This window comes from Hylobates moloch, unplaced genomic scaffold (assembly GCF_009828535.3).
Source record: "Hylobates moloch isolate HMO894 unplaced genomic scaffold, HMol_V3 SCAFFOLD_5, whole genome shotgun sequence".
Taxonomy (NCBI): domain Eukaryota; kingdom Metazoa; phylum Chordata; class Mammalia; order Primates; family Hylobatidae; genus Hylobates; species Hylobates moloch.
The window spans coordinates 99,580,633-99,598,129 of NW_026652280.1; the positions used below are offsets into that span (position 1 = coordinate 99,580,633).

General features: G+C 44.7%; 1 protein-coding gene across 6 annotated transcripts in view; it reads right to left on the bottom strand.

Annotated features, from left to right (window-relative positions):
* The window catches only part of DAP3 (death associated protein 3), a 52,686-nt gene that overhangs the window by 22,513 nt on the left and 12,676 nt on the right, over nucleotides 1-17,497 (bottom strand). For 4 of the 6 annotated variants that reach the window (XM_032154293.2, XM_032154289.2, XM_032154290.2 and 1 more), the window contains exons 2-3: nucleotides 9,175-9,226; nucleotides 1,533-1,655 (exon numbers count right to left, since the gene is read on the bottom strand). In XM_032154293.2, the coding sequence (XP_032010184.1) occupies nucleotides 1,533-1,655; nucleotides 9,175-9,219 (168 nt within the window). In that variant the 5' untranslated portion in view covers nucleotides 9,220-9,226. The remainder of the gene's footprint in view (nucleotides 1-1,532; nucleotides 1,656-9,174; nucleotides 9,227-17,497) is intronic. The other 2 variants (XM_032154295.2, XM_032154296.2) reach the window with 1 other exon arrangement.

A 17,497-nucleotide genomic window follows, 5' to 3' on the forward strand; every position in this document is an offset into this window, starting at 1 on the left:
CCAGGCTGAAGTGCAGTGGCGTGATCTTGGCTCACTGCAACTTCTGCCTCCTGGGTTCAAGCAATTCCCCTGCCTCAGCCTCCTGAGTAGCTGGGATTACAGGTGCCTGCCACCACACCCAGCTAATTTTAGTATTTTTAGTAGAGACAAGCTTTCGCCATGTTGGCTAGGCTGGTCTAGAACTCCTGACCTCAAGTGATCTTCCTGCCTCGGCCTCCCAAAGTGCTAGGATGACAGTTGTGAGCCACCCCGCATGGCCAAAGGCTAGAGATATATTAAAACACACCCTGCTGAGATCATGTTTTGGGTAATGGGTGATTACTTTTTCTTTCCACGCAGACTGTATTAAGATGGGAAGACTCAGAGGGTAGGGGCAGGGACAGAAAGGTATTGGTTCCTCACATTACAGCACACACCACAAATGAACTTCATTTATGAGAGGCAGCAACAAAAAGAAATCAATATCCAGTCTAATGGGGAACTGGACTAGAAAATGCAACACTAGGCTGGGCGCGGTGGCTCACGCTTGTAATCCCAGCACTTTGGGAGGCCGAGGCGGGCGGATCACGAGGTCAGGAGATCGAGACCGTCCTGGCTAACATGGTGAAACCTCGTCTCTACTAAAAATACAAAAAATGAGCCGGGCGTGGTGGCGGGCGCCTGTAGTCCCAGCTACTTGGAGAGGCTGAGGCAGGAGAATGGCGTGAACCAGGGAGGCAGAGCTTGCAGTGAGCCGAGATTGCACCACTGCACTCCTGCCTGGGTGACAGAGTGAGACTCCGTCTCAAAAAAAAAGCAACAGTAGATACTGCTGGAATCCTGGCTTCTGCAGACAAAATTCACTTTCAATGCTGCTCTTCTCATAACAAATCAAGTTAGTTCCCTCTCCAGACCCTAGGAAATCCACTTACAAAACTGCAAAATAGCACCAGATTGGTTATTAGAAAAATTGGGTTCTGAACCTGATCTGGTAGAAAATTGTGGGCAAGTAGTTTAATTTCTTTAGTACTCTCCATACCAGAGGTTGTTCAGTTATGGCTGGGCGCCTGTTTTGTAAATAGAGTTTTACTGGAACATGTTCACACCCATTTGTTTATGGCAGAGTTGAGTACTTGTGACAGATCACCCCAGTCCATCGGCCTGAAAAATTCACTACATGGTCCTTTAAGAAAAAGTCTGTCACCCAACACATAATATAAGCAATAATAATTGGTAAACTTAACTGTAAGAAATTAAACTTAGTAAGTATTGAGTATTCGACAACTCTATGCTCAGCAAAATCCGTGGAACTAGGTGAATTCACTAGTCAGGATTACACGGGAGCAGGTATGGACGGAGCTGGCCAGTGTATGTTACCACAGTGTCAGACCGGGACAGGGAGAATCTGGGTTCCAGAGTGCTATCTCAGGTGCACTATCTGAGTAAATGCAAATCTACTAAGCTTCTTTCAGTTTCAGTTTTCCTATGCAAAATAAGGATAGGAACACAAATCATAAGCCCTGAGAAACCCCATATACACATTAGTAACTCACCGGGTCATTCTCATTGGTGCGGGAAATGGCTCTTGGACTCTCAACTGGAACCTGGTTATCTAGGTGAACAGCAATGCTTTGGCGAGCCTGGGTCCCCATGTGTAAAAAACGCCCAGGGTCCAACTATAAGAGAAACCATTTCAGTGTTATGGGGTTATCAAACTTTTTTTTTTTTTGAGACGGAGTTTCACTCTTGTTGCCCAAGCTGGAGTGCAATGGCGTGATCTTGGCTCACTACAACCTCTGCCTCCCGGGTTCAAGTGATTCTCCTGCCTCAGCCTCCTGAGTAACTGGGATTACAGGTGCGTGCCACCACACCCGGCTAATTTTTTATATTTTTAGTAGAAATGAGATTTCACCATGTTGGCCAGGCTGGTCTCGAACTCCTGAACTCAGGTGATCTGCCTGCCTCTGCCTCCCAAAATGCTGGGATTACAGGCTTGAGCCACCACACCTGGCCAATCAAACTTTTTATGCTTGCCAAAACACTGAGAAGGTGAGCCATGTCTGCAACAGGGATGTCACTAACATACATTTTTCTTCTATGTAAAAAGGATCCCTGTTATTATTTAAAATTCACTAAGTCCAATGACATTATTCATATTCTATATCTGTTCCAGTCTGTGTATTGCCTTATCAGGGGTCTGTCCTATATGGAAACAAACAATCCTGTCAGAGATTATTCAGGAGCATGCATAGCGTAGCCATTAGCAAACTTGCAGCAGGAAAGCTCTTTTAATGCGCTTGCACAGCGATGAATGCTTGTCAAAACTGTGTAATTCTCATTCTCTGTCAGTCACCTCAGTTATCAGGGGATCAGTGCAATGCTCCTCACTATGTGGCAGCTATAATTACATGCCCTGTAACAATTTTCCTGCTAATTGTGCCCTGGAATAAAGGATCTTTCATTAGAGACATGTGATAAGGGAGTATGTCAAATACATAGCTAAGCGAAAGCAAACTGCTCTATAGGCAACTCAGTGAACTGTACACTGAAACCTCTGAACCAACAGGGAGGGGAAGGGAGGGATTTCAGTAGACAAATCTAACAAAATGGTAAGTGAAAAACCCCAAAACTGAGCTTAAGGATAACAAGTCTTATGTAGAAAGTGAAAAGATGTGTTATGAGGAAAAGATTAGGGAATGCAGCCAGGAGAAGCGAGAGAACAGAAATACAATGGATAGTGTAATAAGGGAGTTGCTTAATAAATAGATTATCATATGAAAGCTACCAGTATTTTATAGTCTCACCAAGCAGCTTCTCACTCTCTCTCTTTTTTTTAAGACAGGGTCTTGCTCTGTCACCCACGCTGGAGTGCAGTGGCACGATCACGGCATACTGTAGTCTCAAACTCCCAGGCCCAAGCCATGCTCCCATCTCAGGCTCCCAAGTAGCTGGGACTACAGGTGCATGCCACTACGCCCAGCTAATTTTTTTTATTTTTTGTAGACAGGGTCTTGCTATGTTGCCCAGGCTGCTCTCCAACTCCTGTGCTCAAGTGATCCTCCTGCCTTGGCCTTCCAAAGTGCTGGGATGATAGGTGTGAGCCACTGCACCTGGCTCACCAAGCAGCTTTTTGTGGGTTTTTTTTTCTTTTTTTTGAGATGGAGTCTTGCTCTGTTGCCCAGGCTGGGGTGCAGTGGCACAATCTTGGCTCTCTGCAACCTCTGCCTCCTGGGTTCAAGTGATTCTCCTGCCACAGCCTCCTGAGCAGCTGGGATTATAGGAGTGTGCCACCACACCCAGCTAATTTTTCTAATTTTTAGTAGAGACAGGATTTTGCCATGTTGGCCAGGCTGGTCTCAAACTCCTGACCTGAGGTGATCCTCCCACCGCAGGCTCCCAAAGTGCTGGGATTACAGGCGTGAGCCACCATGCCCAGCCTACCAAGCAGCTTTTTGAGTGCAGAAAATATATGTTATCTCTGTACCATCCCTCCTCACACTTAAACCCATTTTATGACATGATCCTAAACTCCATATATAAATTATGTGTCTAACATTCCCACTACACAGGTTGAGAAAGACTATCGTACCCATCACTTTTTTTTTTTTTTGAGACAGAATCTCACTCTTGTCGCCCAGGCTGGGGTGCAATGGCATGATCTCAGCTCACTACAACCTCTGCCCCCAGGTTCAAGTGGTTCTCCTGCCTCAGGAGCTGGGATTACAGGCGCCCGCCACCACGCCTGACTAATTTTTGTATTTTTAGTGGAGACTGGGTTTCACCATGTTGGTCACACTGGTCTGGAACTCCTGACCTCAGGCTATCTGCCCGCCTTAGCCTCCCAAAGTGCTGGGATTACGGGCGTGAGCTACTACGCCCGGCCAACACATAACATTTTAACTTGTATCTTTATCTCTAAATCTTTGATTTTTTCATCTTTCATAGTCCTTCACCTTCCCGAAAATAGGCTTAACCTTCGACTAATCTAAAAGCTTGGCCGGGCGCGGTGGCGCACGCCTGTAATCCCAGCACTTTGCAAGGCCGAGGTGGGCAGATCACGAGGTCAGGAGATCGAGACCATCCTGGCTAACATGGTGAAACCCCGTCTCTACTAAAAATACAAAAAAAAATTAGCCGGGCGCGGTGGCGGGCGCCTGTAGTCCCAGCTACTCAGGAGGCTGAAGGAGGAGAATGGCGTGAACCTGGGAGGCGGAGCTTGCAGTGAGCCGAGATAGCGCCATTACACTCCAGCCTGGGCGACAGAGCAAGACTCCGCCTCAAAAACAAAACAAAACAAAACAAAACAAAACAAAAAAATAAATAAAATAAAAGCTTGAATGGAGCCAGGTGTGGTGGTCCACTCCTGTAGTCCCAGCTACTTGGGAGCTAAAGTGGAAGGACTGCTTGAGGGCAGCAGTTCCACATCAGCCAGGGAAGCACAGTGAGACCCTGACAATAAAAAAATTTTAAAAAGCACCGGGCGCGGTGGCTCACGCCTGTAATCCCAGCACTTTGGGAGGCCGAGGTGGGCGGATCACGAGGTCAGGAGATCGAGACCATCCTGGCCAACATGGTGAAACCCCGTCTCTACTAAAAATACAAAAAATTAGCCGGGCGTGGTAGCGGGCGCCTGTAGTCCCAGCTACTCGGGAGGCCGAGGCAGGAGAATGGCGTGAACCCGGGAGGTGGAGCTTGCAGTGAGCCGAGATCGCGCCACTGCACTCCAGCCTGGGCGACAGAGCGAGACTCCGTCTCACCGCATTCATTGCGACCCAAAATTTTAAAAAGCTTAGAAGGCTTCAGAACGATGTCAAAATAAGTCTCAAATTCCTTAGTATAACAATCTAGACCACTGTGATGACTTCAGCCCACCTTTGTAATTTCATTTATAACCACATGACCATGCTAAAACATGTCACTTTTATGCCTCTATACTTCTGCTCATTCTACTTCAACTTCCCTCTCTCCCCATTTAAATCTTTCCCATTCATCAAGCCTCAACTCAAATGTCACATCCTCAGTGAAAATTTGCCAGACACCTCCAGTCAAAAGTAATTCTCTTTCCTTTCTGTTAATAGCACTCTTTGTATTGCACAGCAATTTTATTACACTGCCTTGAGTTGTACTCATGCCTACTGTTAACTGAGTATCTATTAGATGTTAGGCAATACAGTATTGTACATGTACTAGTTTTAAACCTAGAAGTCCTAGAAGATAGGCAGAATATTATCAACCCTGTGTTATGATGGGGAAGACAAGGTTCAGGGAAGCTGAGTAATTTTGATTAAGGTCACAGAGTTTTAGGTGGTGAACTGGAATTGACATCGAAGTTTGTTTCTATTTAAAAAAAAAAAAAGTATCATGTTATCTTATACATGCTTGTCTCCTAGGCTACACGCTTGGAAGAGAAGGGGTCAGATTTTATTCATTTTTGTATCTCCCTCTCTGAATACACACTACCAGTACTTAGTTTGCCCTGGAATAAAGAATCTGAAACTGAAAACATGCAATGAGAGCATCCACGAAGGAAAGTAAATGCTCTATATGAAACTTAATGAAGTATACACAGAAACTTCTGAACCATTGCTTGTAGATTTTAATATAAAGTAACTGTCAAGTACTAGAGTTGCTCCAGCTTTGTCTGAGAATGTATGTAAATTACAGCAGAAGCAGCAATGCTTGGGAAATATCCAAATATCCAAATCGTTCTCTATACTTCTCAGCCTCCCTTGCAGAAATGGGAGGGGTCATGTGATTCCTTTGGCTAAAGACCTACGAATGGAAATAACTTGCGTCATTGTGTCCATTCTAGTCAGAGCCAATTAAGTGTGAGGTATAAATTATCTCTCCCTCCCCACCTTAAAACCTATATGTTGTGATGTATCCCCAAGAAGGTAAACTTTTGTCCCTCCATCCAGACTTCAATCTTGCTTGCAAAGCCTTTTTGAAAGATAGGAACAGCAAAAACAAAGCAAAACACATGCACACAACACAAACAATATCCTTTGTGTTAGGCCACTGAGAATACAAGCCTTGTTACTTCAGCATAGCAATCTGAATAATACATCCTAGTACTACTTAAACGCTACTCAATTTTATCTACCAGAGAGAAAGCACCATGCCTCTTTACAAAGCAGAGTGGAAAACAAACTATTCAAGGGCCACAAGGTGGTGCTATTTCTACAGTAATGTGATGACATTTCTGTTATACTTTTTTTTTGACATAGGGTGGGGTCTTGCTATATTGCCCTGGACAGTCTCAAATTCCTGGGCCCACATGATCCTCCTGCCTCAGCCACCCAAGTAGCTGAAACTACAGGTACTTTTTGAAGCAAATTAAAAGCTAGCAAAATGGAATCTGTCTCAAAAAAAAAAAAAAGATTCCATTTGAGACAGAGTTTCGCTCTTGTTGCCCAGGCTAGAGTGTGCAATGGTGTGATCTTGGCTCACTGCAACCTCTGCCTCCCGGGTTCAAGCAATTCTCCTGCCTCAGCCTCCCGAGTAGCTGGGATTACAGGGCATGCGCCACTGCACCTGGCTAATTTTGTATTTTTAGTAGTGACGGGGTTTCTCCATGTTGGTCAGGCTGGTCTTGAACTCCCGACCTCAGGTGATCGCCTGCCTCGGCCTTCCAAAGTGCTGGGATTACAGGTGTGAGCCACCACACCTGGCCTACAGCAAAATGGAATCTTTAGTTCTTAAAGTTTTATATATGACATCACTCAAGTAGACTGTTGTTTCCAGAGAAAACAACCATCTGTACAATTGCCTCTGTATAGTTCCAGAATGAACATCCTGCAGTTTCTGAAAGAGCATTTGTGGGCCAATCTAGAAGATCACTGTGATGGTTAATATTAAGCATCAACTTGATTGGATTAAAGGCTGTAAAGTATTGTTCCTGGGTGTGTCTGTGAGGGTGTTGCCAAAGGAGATTAACATTTGAGTCAGTGGACTGGGAGGGGCAGACCCACCCTCAGTGTGGGTGGACACCATCTAATCACCTGCCAGGGCAGCTAGAATAAAGCAGGCAGAAGAAGGTGGGATGAGCCGACTTGCTGAGTCTTCCAGCCTTCATCTTTCTCCTGAGCTAGATGCTTCCCGCCCTCGAACACTGGATTCCAAGTTCTTCAGCTTTTGGACTCTTGGACTTACAACAGTGATTTGCCAGGGGCTCTCAGGCCTTTAGCCACAGACTGAAGGCTGCACTGTCAGCTTCCCTACTTTTGAAGTTTTGGGACTTGGACTGGCTTCCTTGCTCCTCAGCTTGCTCACGGCCTACTGTGGGACTTCGCCAGATGGTGTGACTCAATACTCCTTAACAAACTTCTTCATATATACTTCTATCCTATTAGTGCTGTCCCTGTAGAGAACCCTGACTAATACAGTCACCCTGAACCAAACTAAAGAAAAAAAAAAAAAAAAAAACACCAAAACTTTCCCTCACCGACAGCGCTCTACAGTCTAGCCTCAGGTCTTTCTCGTCTGTTATTAAGAAAGAGGAAATTTTTTTTTTCTTTTGAGATGGAGTCTTCCTCTGTTGCCCAGGCTAGAGTGCAGTGGTGTGATCTTGGCTCACTGCAACCTCCACCTCTTGGGTTCAAGCGATTCTCTTACCTCAGCCTCCCGAGTAGCTGGGATTACAGGTGTGTGCCACCACACGCCAGCTAATTTTTGTATTTTTAGTAGAGACGGGGTTTCACTATGTTGGCCAGGCTGGTCTCAAACTCCCGACCTCAGGTGATCTTCCCGCCTCGGCCTCCCAAAGTGCTAGGATTACAGGCATGAGCCACCGCGCCCGACCAAGAGAGGAAATTTATTTTAGCCTTGTAATATGATCAGTTGAGTCCAGAATCCATCCCTCTGCTGATCCTTGCTTTCATTTCATTTTATAATAATGGGTTATTTTATGTATTAATATATAGGCCTGAGGGAAGGGGGCACATGCAGGGAGAGCCATACAGGAGGAAGGGCACCTTTTCTAGGAAATCTAATCTGTAATTAAATCAGCTGAAAATGACCAAGTCCTTCTGGCTCAGTTCTGAGCCTTTCAGGATCTCCTACTGACTCGACTAATCCAGCTCGGGTGCTCCTCTTTGGTGCTGCAAGAGCACCATACTGAAATAGTCATTTTTCATGACTTTACTGGACTGTAACTTCTGGAGAATATGGACCATAAAATGCAATAAAGCACAGTGGTTAGGCCACAGGCTTTGAAGTCAGACAGACCTGGCATCTCATGTGGGCTTTGCAACCTCACAGGCTATTTCCTCAGGTAAGTTACCTAGCCAATCTCATCTTTAGTTTCTCCATCTGTGAAACAAGAATATTCTCTCGTTCATGGGTTGATCACGAGGATTAAAAAAACAAAGCACTTAGTGTAGTACCTGGCACATAATAATACCCAACAAATAATAACTATTATTAGTGAAATGAGGCATCTTAGAATTCTGAATACCTGCCATATAGAAGGTACCGAAGGCCAGGCACAGTGGCTCACGCCTGTAATCCCAGCACTTTGGGAGGCCTAGGTGGGCTGATCACAAAGTCAGGAGTTCAAGACCAACCTGGCTAATATGATGAAACACCGTTTCTACTAAAAATACAAAAATTAGTCGGGCATGGTGGCAAGCACCTGTAGTCCCAGCTACTCGGGAGGCTGAGGCAGAAGAATAGCTTGAATCCGGGAGGTGGAGGTTGCAGTGAGCTGAGATTGCGCCACTGCACACTCCAGCCTGGGCAACAGAGAGAGACTCCGTCTCAAAAAAAAAAAAAAAAAAAAAGAAAGAAAGAAAGTACTGAAAAACTATTTGGTAAATAAGTGAAAAAATGAAGTAAACCAGCAGAATGGTCTTTTTCATGTACAATTTTATTTTTTATTCTATTTTAGATGCTAAAGCTGTAAATTGGAAACTTGTTTTTCTTTTAAATACTTCATTAAGGGATGATAACCATTCTCTAGTTGGCTAGAGAAATAGAGTTAATAAAGATAATTACAGTCAAACTTACTTATGTTTTCTAGAAAAACATTAATTCTCCTATCCCATGGTAAATTCTCAAGCACAATTATTCTATTGAAACCTGTTAAATATGAAGTTTTCCAGAGCATTTCACTCTAGATACAATGAATCCATCTAAAAACAAGAACCCGGGAAGCTAAAGGCAGTATGCACAGTGTTCAGGTCAGTCAGGACTCACCTTATGGATCCTAGAGATAAGCCTTGTTATTCCTTTCAGCATCATCCTTGCACTGTTAAAAAAAAAAAAAAAAAGTGAAAAGGTAAACCACAAATGGAAAAGATATTTGCAACATGGAAAACTGACAACAGATTAACAGGGATTAATAATCTGTATTAATATCTAGAATATATAAAGAATGCCTACAGCTTCATAAAGAAAAATGAGCAAAAGGCATGAACAGGCATTTCACAGAAAACAAAACACAAAAGGTTAGTGAACCCATGAAAAGATTTTTGAACCTCACTACAAATCAGGGAAATGCTAATTAAAATGATGAAAACCAGATACCATTCACAATCATCATACTGGGAAAATAAAAAAGTCAAGTGGGACACAGTGGCCCACACGTACAATCCCAACACTTTGGGAGGAACACTTTTTGGGGCTGAGGTGGGTGGATTGCTTGAGACCAGGAGTTCAAGACTGGCCTCAGCAACAAAGTGAGACCATGTCTTTACAAAAAATATAAAAATTAGTAGGGCATGGTAGTGCAAGCCTGTAGTCCCAGCTCCTTGGGAGGCCGAGGCAGGAGGATCACTTGAGCTTGGGAGGAGGTGGAGGTCACAGTGAGCTGAGATGCACTACATTCCAGCATGGATAACAGAGTGAGACCACCTCAAAAAAAAAAGAAAATACGCCAGGTGTAATGGCTCATACCTGTAATCCCAGCACTTTGGGAGGTCAAGGTGGGCAGATCACTTGAGGTCTGGAGTTCGAGACCAGCCTGGCCAACATGGTAAAACTTCGTCTCTACCAAAAAATATTTTAAAAAATTAGTTGGAGGCCATGCACAGTGGCTCACGCCTGTAATCCCAGCACTTTGGGAGGCCGAGGTGGGCAGATCACAAGGTCAGGAGATCGAGACGGTCCTGGCTAACATGGTGAAACCCCGTCTCTACTAAAAATGCAAAAAATCAGCCGAGCGTGGTGGCAGGCGCCTGTAGTCCCAGCTACTTGGGAGGCTGAGGCAGGAGAATGGCATGAAACTGGGAGGCGGAGCTTACAGTGGGCCAAGATCATGCCCCTGCACTCCAGCCTGGGCGACAGAGCGAGACTCTGTCTCAAAAAAAAAAAAAAATTAGGAGTGGTGATAGGCACCTGTAGTCCCAGCTACTCTGGAGGCTAAGGCAGGAGGATTGCTTGCATCCAAGAGGTAGAGGTTGCAGTGCGCTGGTATCACACCACTGTACTTTAGCCCAAGTGACAGAGTGAGACTCTGTCTCAAAAAAAAAAAGAAAAAGAAAATTAAAAAGTCAGACAATAGCAAATGTTAAATAGGCTGTGAAACATTACATTGTATTCACCTTTCATACATGTCAATTAAACTATAAATACACTATCTTTGCAAAGTTGAAAATGCACAAACAAAAAGTTGAAAGTGTGGTGGCTCAAGCCTGTAATCCCAGTACTTTGGGAGGCCAAGGCAGGTGGATCAGCTGAGGTCAGGAGATCAAGACAAGCCTGGCCAACATGGTGAAACCCAATCTCTACTAAAAATACAAAAAATTAGCTGGGCGTGGTGGTGCACACCCATAATCCCAGCTACTCGGGAGGCAGAGGCAGGAGGATTCCTTGAACCTGGGAGACAGAGGTTGCAGTGAGCCGAGATCGCGCCATTGCATTCCAGACTGGGCAACAAGAGTGAAACTCTGTCTCAAAACAAAAACAAAAACAAAAACACTTCTACATGTGCACTGGGAAATATATATAAAGAGGTTCATACTAGCAGAGTATGAATTATAAAAAAAACTGTAGAAAAACCAAATGTCCCATAGTAGAACAGTAGATAGAGACAGTCATAAAATGGAATATTAGAAAGCAATTAAATGACAAAATTACCATTGCATGCATCAACGCGGATCTCAAAAATGAATACTGAGTGAACACTATTACATCTGGCGTGATATAACATACAAAATTCAAAACCAAAAAGCTTCATTAATTATTTGGGGGATATAAATAGGAAAACTGAAAAAGGCAAGAGAATGATAAAAACAACATTTAGAATAATGGTTACTTCTGGAGAGAAAGAAAAGGGAAGAAGATTGGGGCAGGGCACACAAGGAAATTGATAATAAACTATTACTAACACTGGATAATGGATACATGAGAATTTATTATTTTCATATCGTGTGTATTATATTCATTTTTTTGTATACAGGAAATATTTAAAAGCCTGAATCTTTTGGAGCTAAGAGGTTTAAAATACTTAAATGTAACTCTCAATATCCAGTAGTTATAGAATAACTGAATTAAATGTCTATGTAATTAATTAGTTCATTTTGGCTATAATTTTTTTTTTTTTTTGAGACAGAGTCTCGCTCTGTCGCCCAAGTTGGAGTGCAGTGGCGCGATCTCAGCTCACTGCAAGCTCCGCCTCCCGGGTTCACGCCATTCTACTGCCTCAGCCTCCCGAGCAGCTGAGACTACAGGTGCCCGCCACCACGCCCGGCTAATTTTTTGTATTTTTAGTAGAGACGGGGTTTCACTGTGTTAGCCAAGATGGTCTCGATCTCCTGACCTTGTGATCCTCCTGCCTCAGCCTCCCAAAGTGCTGGGATTATAGGTGTGAGCCACCGTGCCCAGCCTATTATAAATTTTTTTTATTTGTTTTGTTTTGGTTTTTTTGAGATGGAGTTTTGCTCTTGTTGCCCAGGCTGCAGTGCAATGGCATGATCCCAGCTCACTGCAACCTCCACCTCCCGGGTTAAAGCGATTCTCCTGTATCAGCCTCCTGAGTAACTGAAGTTAGAGATGCCAGCTACCACGCCCAGCTAATTTTTGTATTTTTAGTAGAGACAGCGTTTCACCATGTTGGCGAGGCTGGTCTCCAACTCCTGACCTCAGGTGATCCACCTGCCTCAGCCTATCAAAGTGCCGGGATTACAGGCGTGAGTTACCACACCCAGCCGCCTTGGCTATCATTTTCCCCTTTCTTTATTTTATTTTATTTATTTATTTATTTTTGAGACGAAGTCTTGCTCTGTCGCCCAAGCTGGAGTTCACTGGAACCTTGCCTCCCGGGCTCAAGCGATTCTCCTGCCTCAGCCTCCTAAATAGCTGGGACTACAGGCACACACCACCACGTCCAGCTAATTTTTGTACTTTTAGTAGAAACGGGGTTTCACCATGTTGGCCAGGCTGGTCATGAACTCCTGACCTCAGGTGATCCTCCCACCTCAGCCTCCCAAAGGGATTACAGGCGTGAGCCACCGCACCCAGACACACCTTTCACAACCCAAATCTTTAAAGCAACAATAATAACAACCATAGAGTTGCAACCAATTAACCCAACAGTTACTGAGCACCTACTGTGTGTCAGGCTCTGTGAATAGAATGGTGAACAAACTATTATTGTCCCTGATCTTATAGTCAAGGAATTTATAGTATAGTCAAGAGAATCACATAAGCTGGGCATGGTGACTCACGCCTGTAGTATCGGCCTTTTGGGAGGCTGGGATGAGAAGACTGCTTGAGCCCAGGAGTTTGAGACCAGCTTGGGTACATAGGAAGACCGCCAATTCCACAAACAAAAGAAAAAAATTAATTAGTTGGCCATGGTGGTGCAGGACTGTAGTCGTAGCTGCTTAGGAGGCTGAGGCAAAAGGATCACTTCAGGCCAGGTGTTAAAGAGCTATGATCATGCCACTGTACTCCAGCCTGCATGATACACTCTGATCTGGTATAAATAAATAGATAAATAAATGAAAAGAGGCCAGGTGCAGTGGTTCATACTTGTGATCCTAGTACTTTGGGAGGCCGAGATGGATGGACTGCCTGAGCTCAGGAGTTCGAGACCAGCCTGGACAATATGGTGAAACCCTATCTCTACTAAAATATAAAAAATTAGCCTGGCATGGTGGTGCATGCCTGTTGTCCCAGCTACTCAGGAGGCTGAGGCAGGAGAATCGCTTGAACCCAGAAGGCAGAGGTTGCAGTGAGCTGAGATTGCGCCATTGCACTCCAGCCTGGGTGACAGAGCAAGATTCCATCTCAAAAAACCAAATAAATAAATAAATAACATTTAAAAATAAATAAAGAGAGAGAGAATGACATAAATTCCTTTAATTTTATTTCCTTTCCGTTTTTATTTCTTTTTTTTTCTTTTTTTGAGACGGGGTCTCGCTCCGTTGCCCAGGATGGAGTGCAATGGCAAGATCACGGCACACTGTAGCCTCAAACTCTTGGGTTCAAGTGATCCGCCTGCCCCAGCCTTTCAAGTAGCTGGGAATATAGGTGCCGTTGCCTGGCACATTAAAAAAAAAAAAATTTTTTTTTTTTTGGGTAGACATAACCCTTGCTATGGTGCCCAGGATGGTCTTGAACTCCTGGGCTCAAGTGATCCTCCTGCCTCAGCCTCCCAAAGTGCTGGGATTACAGGTGTGAGCCACCATGCTCTGCTTCAACTTTATCACATTTTTTATTTTTCTTGAGACACAGTCTTGCTCTGTCATCCAGGCTGGAGTACAGTGGCACACAATCACAGCTCAATGCAGCCTCGAACTCCCCTGTTTAAGCGATCTTCCCACCTCAGCCTCCCAAGTAGCTGGGATTATAGGCACGTGCCACTGTGCCTGGCTTTTTTATTTTGTAGAGACAGGGTCTCACTATGTTGCCAGGGATGGTCTTGAACTCCTGGACTCAAGTGATCCTCCCACCTCAGCCTCTCGAAGTACTGGGATTACAGGTATGAGCCATCGCACTTGGCCTTAAATATACTGGATTCGTTTGTTTATTTCTGAGATGGAATATTGCTCTGTCACCCAGGCTGTAGCACAGTGGCATGATCTCGGCTCACTGCAATATCCACTTCCCGAGTTCAAGCAATTCTCCTGCCTCAGCCTCCCAAGTACCTGGGACTACAGGCGCTCGCCACCACACCAGCTAATTTTTGTATTTTTAGTAGATACAGGGTTTCGCCATGTTGGCTAGGCTGTTCTCGAACTCTTGACCTTAAGTGATCCTCCTGCCTCAGCCTCCCAAAGTACTGGGATTACAAGTGTGAGCCACCGTGCCCAGCCATACTATTTAATGAAGATGCCAAAGCACTCCTAAACTCAGTCATTCAAGAAGCATATGACATGCTTCCACATGCCCACACTATAGAGTCTACAGTAGTGAATAAGACTGGGATGGTCTCTACTGGCCTGCCTGCCTTTTTACTTGTGGGATTTCAGGGCTCCTTTTCTAGAGTGCAATGTCACTCCCATAGTATTTGACCTGCCCCACTGTGCTCCCCAGATCTTCTCAATGCTCCCTGGCACAACCACTACCGTAAGAGCTGTGGACTAGGAAACAGGCTGGGTACTGGAGAGGAAGGAGTGTATGACATGGTCCAGATGCACTTCTTTCCATAGGCATGCCTGTGGACACTGGAGCTATTATTTTGCCTATGTTATAGACACTATGAGAAATGATGGTCAGAACGTGTAATCAGCTTCCATTCTAGGACACTATCATCTTGAACCCAAATTAAAATAAATGATCTACCAGCATCCAGACTTAAACATTTTCTCCACTGAAGTCTTGCTTAAAATTCTTCAGTATTTCCTCACTACTTTATTATTTTGTGAGATCGGGTCTCAGTCTGTTGCCCAGGCTGGAGTGCAGTGGTGCAATCTAGGCTCACTGCAGCCCCTAACTCCTAGGCTCGAGTAATCCTCCTTCCTCAGCCTCCTAAGTAACTGGGAACTACAGGCACGTGCAACCACCTGGTGGCTAATTTTTCATTTTTATAGAGATGGGGTCTGGCTATGTTGCCTGGGCTAGTCTGTAACTCCTGGCCTCAAGTGATCTTCCTGCCCTGCCTTGCAAAGTGCTGGGATTGCAGGCGTGAGCCACTATGCCTGGCCCTCACTAGTTTTCAAGTTAAAAAAGTCTAGGTCGGGCGCAGTGGCTCACACCTGTAATCCCAGCACTCTGGGATGCCAAGGTGGGCAGATCACGAGGTCAGAAGATCGAGACCATCCTGGCTAACACAGTGAAACCCCATCTCTACTAAAAATACAAAAAATTAGCTGGGTATGGTGGTGGGTACCTGTAGTCCCAGATACTCAGGAGGCTGAAGCAGGAGAATTGCTTGAATCCAGGAGGCAGAGGTTGCCGTGAGCCAACATCATGCCACTGCACTCCAGTCTGGGCGACAGAGCAAGACCCTGTCTTAAGAAAAAACTTGTCAAGCTGATTTGGTTTGGCTGTGTCCTCACCCAAATCTCATCTTGAATTGTAGGTACTATAATTCCCATGTGTTGTAGGAGGGACCCCATTGTAGATAACTGAATCATGGGGGCGGTTTCCCCATACTGTTCATGTGATAGTGAATACATCTCACAAGATCTAATGATTTAATAAGGTGTTTCCCCTTTCGCTTGGCTCTCATGCTCTCTTGCCTGCCACCATGTAAGATGTGACTTGTTCCTTGCTGCCTTCTGCCATGATTGTAAGACCTCCCCAGGCCAGGCGCGGTGGCTCACACTTGTAATCCCAGCACTTTGGGAGGCTGAGGCGGGCGGATCACGAGGTCAGGAGATCGAGACCACGGTGAAACCCCGTCTCTACTAAAAATACAAAAAATTAGCCGGGCATGGTGGCAGGCGCCTGTAGTCCCAGCTACTCGGAGAGGCTGAGGCAGGAGAATGGCGTGAACCCAGGAGGTGGAGCTTGCAGTGAGCCGAGATTGCACCACTGCACTCCTGCCTGGGTGACAGAGCGAGACTCTGTCTCAAAAAAAAAAAAAAAAAAAAAAAAAAGACCTCCCCAGCCACATGGAATTGTGAGTCCATTAAACCTCTTTTTCTTAATAAATTACGCAGTCTTGGGTATGTCTTTATCAGCAGCATGAAAATGGACTAATATACAGGATAATCTCAAAATTCATATGGAAATGCAATAGACCTAGAATAGCCCAAGTATTCTTGAAAAAGAACAAATTTGGAGGCTTCATACATCCTGATTCCAACACTTACTACAAAGCTACAGTAATCAAGATAGTGTGGTATTGGCATACATTTATATCATGGTCAACTGATTTTTCTTTTTCTTTTTTTTTTTTTTGAAACGGAGTCTTGCTCTGTCACCCACGCTGGAATGCAGTGGCACCATCTTGGCTCACTGCAACCTCTGCCTCCCAGGTTCAAGCAATTCTCTGCTTCAGCCTCCTGAGTAGCTGGGATTACAGGTGCCCACCACCATTCCTGGCTAATTTTTTGTATTTTTAGTAAAGACGGAGTTTCACCATCTTGGCCAGGCTGGTCTTCAACTCCTGACCTCGTGATCCACCAGCCTCAGCCTTCCAAAATGCTGGGATTACAGGCGTGAGCCACCGCGCCTGGCCTGGTCAACTGATTTTCAACATGGATGCCAAGACAATTCAGTGAGGAAAGAATAGTGTCTTCAACAAATGCTGTTGGGACAACCTGAAATTCACCCACAAAAGAATGAAAATGGACCCCTACCTCACATTATACACAAAAATGAACTCAAAATAGATCATAGACCTACTCATAAGAGCTCCAAGGATAAAACTTGCAGGGGCAAGTTTTCTAATTTTCTTTTCTTTTTTTTTTTTTTTGAGCCAGAGTCTCGCTCTGTCCCCCAGGCTAGAGTGCAGTGGTGTGATCTCGGCTCATTGGCTCACAGCAAACTCTGCCTCCCGGGTTCATGCCACTCTCCTGCCTCAGCCTCCCGAGTAGCTGGGACTACAGGCACCCGCCACCATGACCAACTAATTTTTTGTATTTTTTTTAGTAGAGACGGGGTTTCCCAGTGTTACCCAGGATGGTCTCGATCTCCTGACCTCATGATCCACCTGCCTCAGCCTCCCAAAGTGCTGGGATTACAGGCGTGAGCCACGGGGCCCAGCCCAAGTTTTCTAATTTTCTACAGAAGAAAGTAAATCTTCATTATCATGTGTTATGCAATGGATTCTTAACTATAAAATCAAAAGCACAAGCAAAAAATCTAAAAATGGAGAATTGAATTTTATCCAAATCAGACACTTGTACTTCAAAGGATACCATCAAGTGAAAGACAGCCCACAGAATGGGAGAAAATATTTGCAAATCACATAGAACTTAACTTATATCCATAATATATAAAGAACTCTTACAACTTAACAATAAAAAGTCAACTCAAGTCCGGGTGCAGTGGCTCATGCCTGTAATCCCAGCACTTTGGGAGGCCAAGGCGGGCGGATCATGAGGTCAAGAGATTGAGACCATCCTGGCCAACATGGTGAAACCCTGTCTCTACCAAAAATACCAAAATTAACTGGGCATGGTGG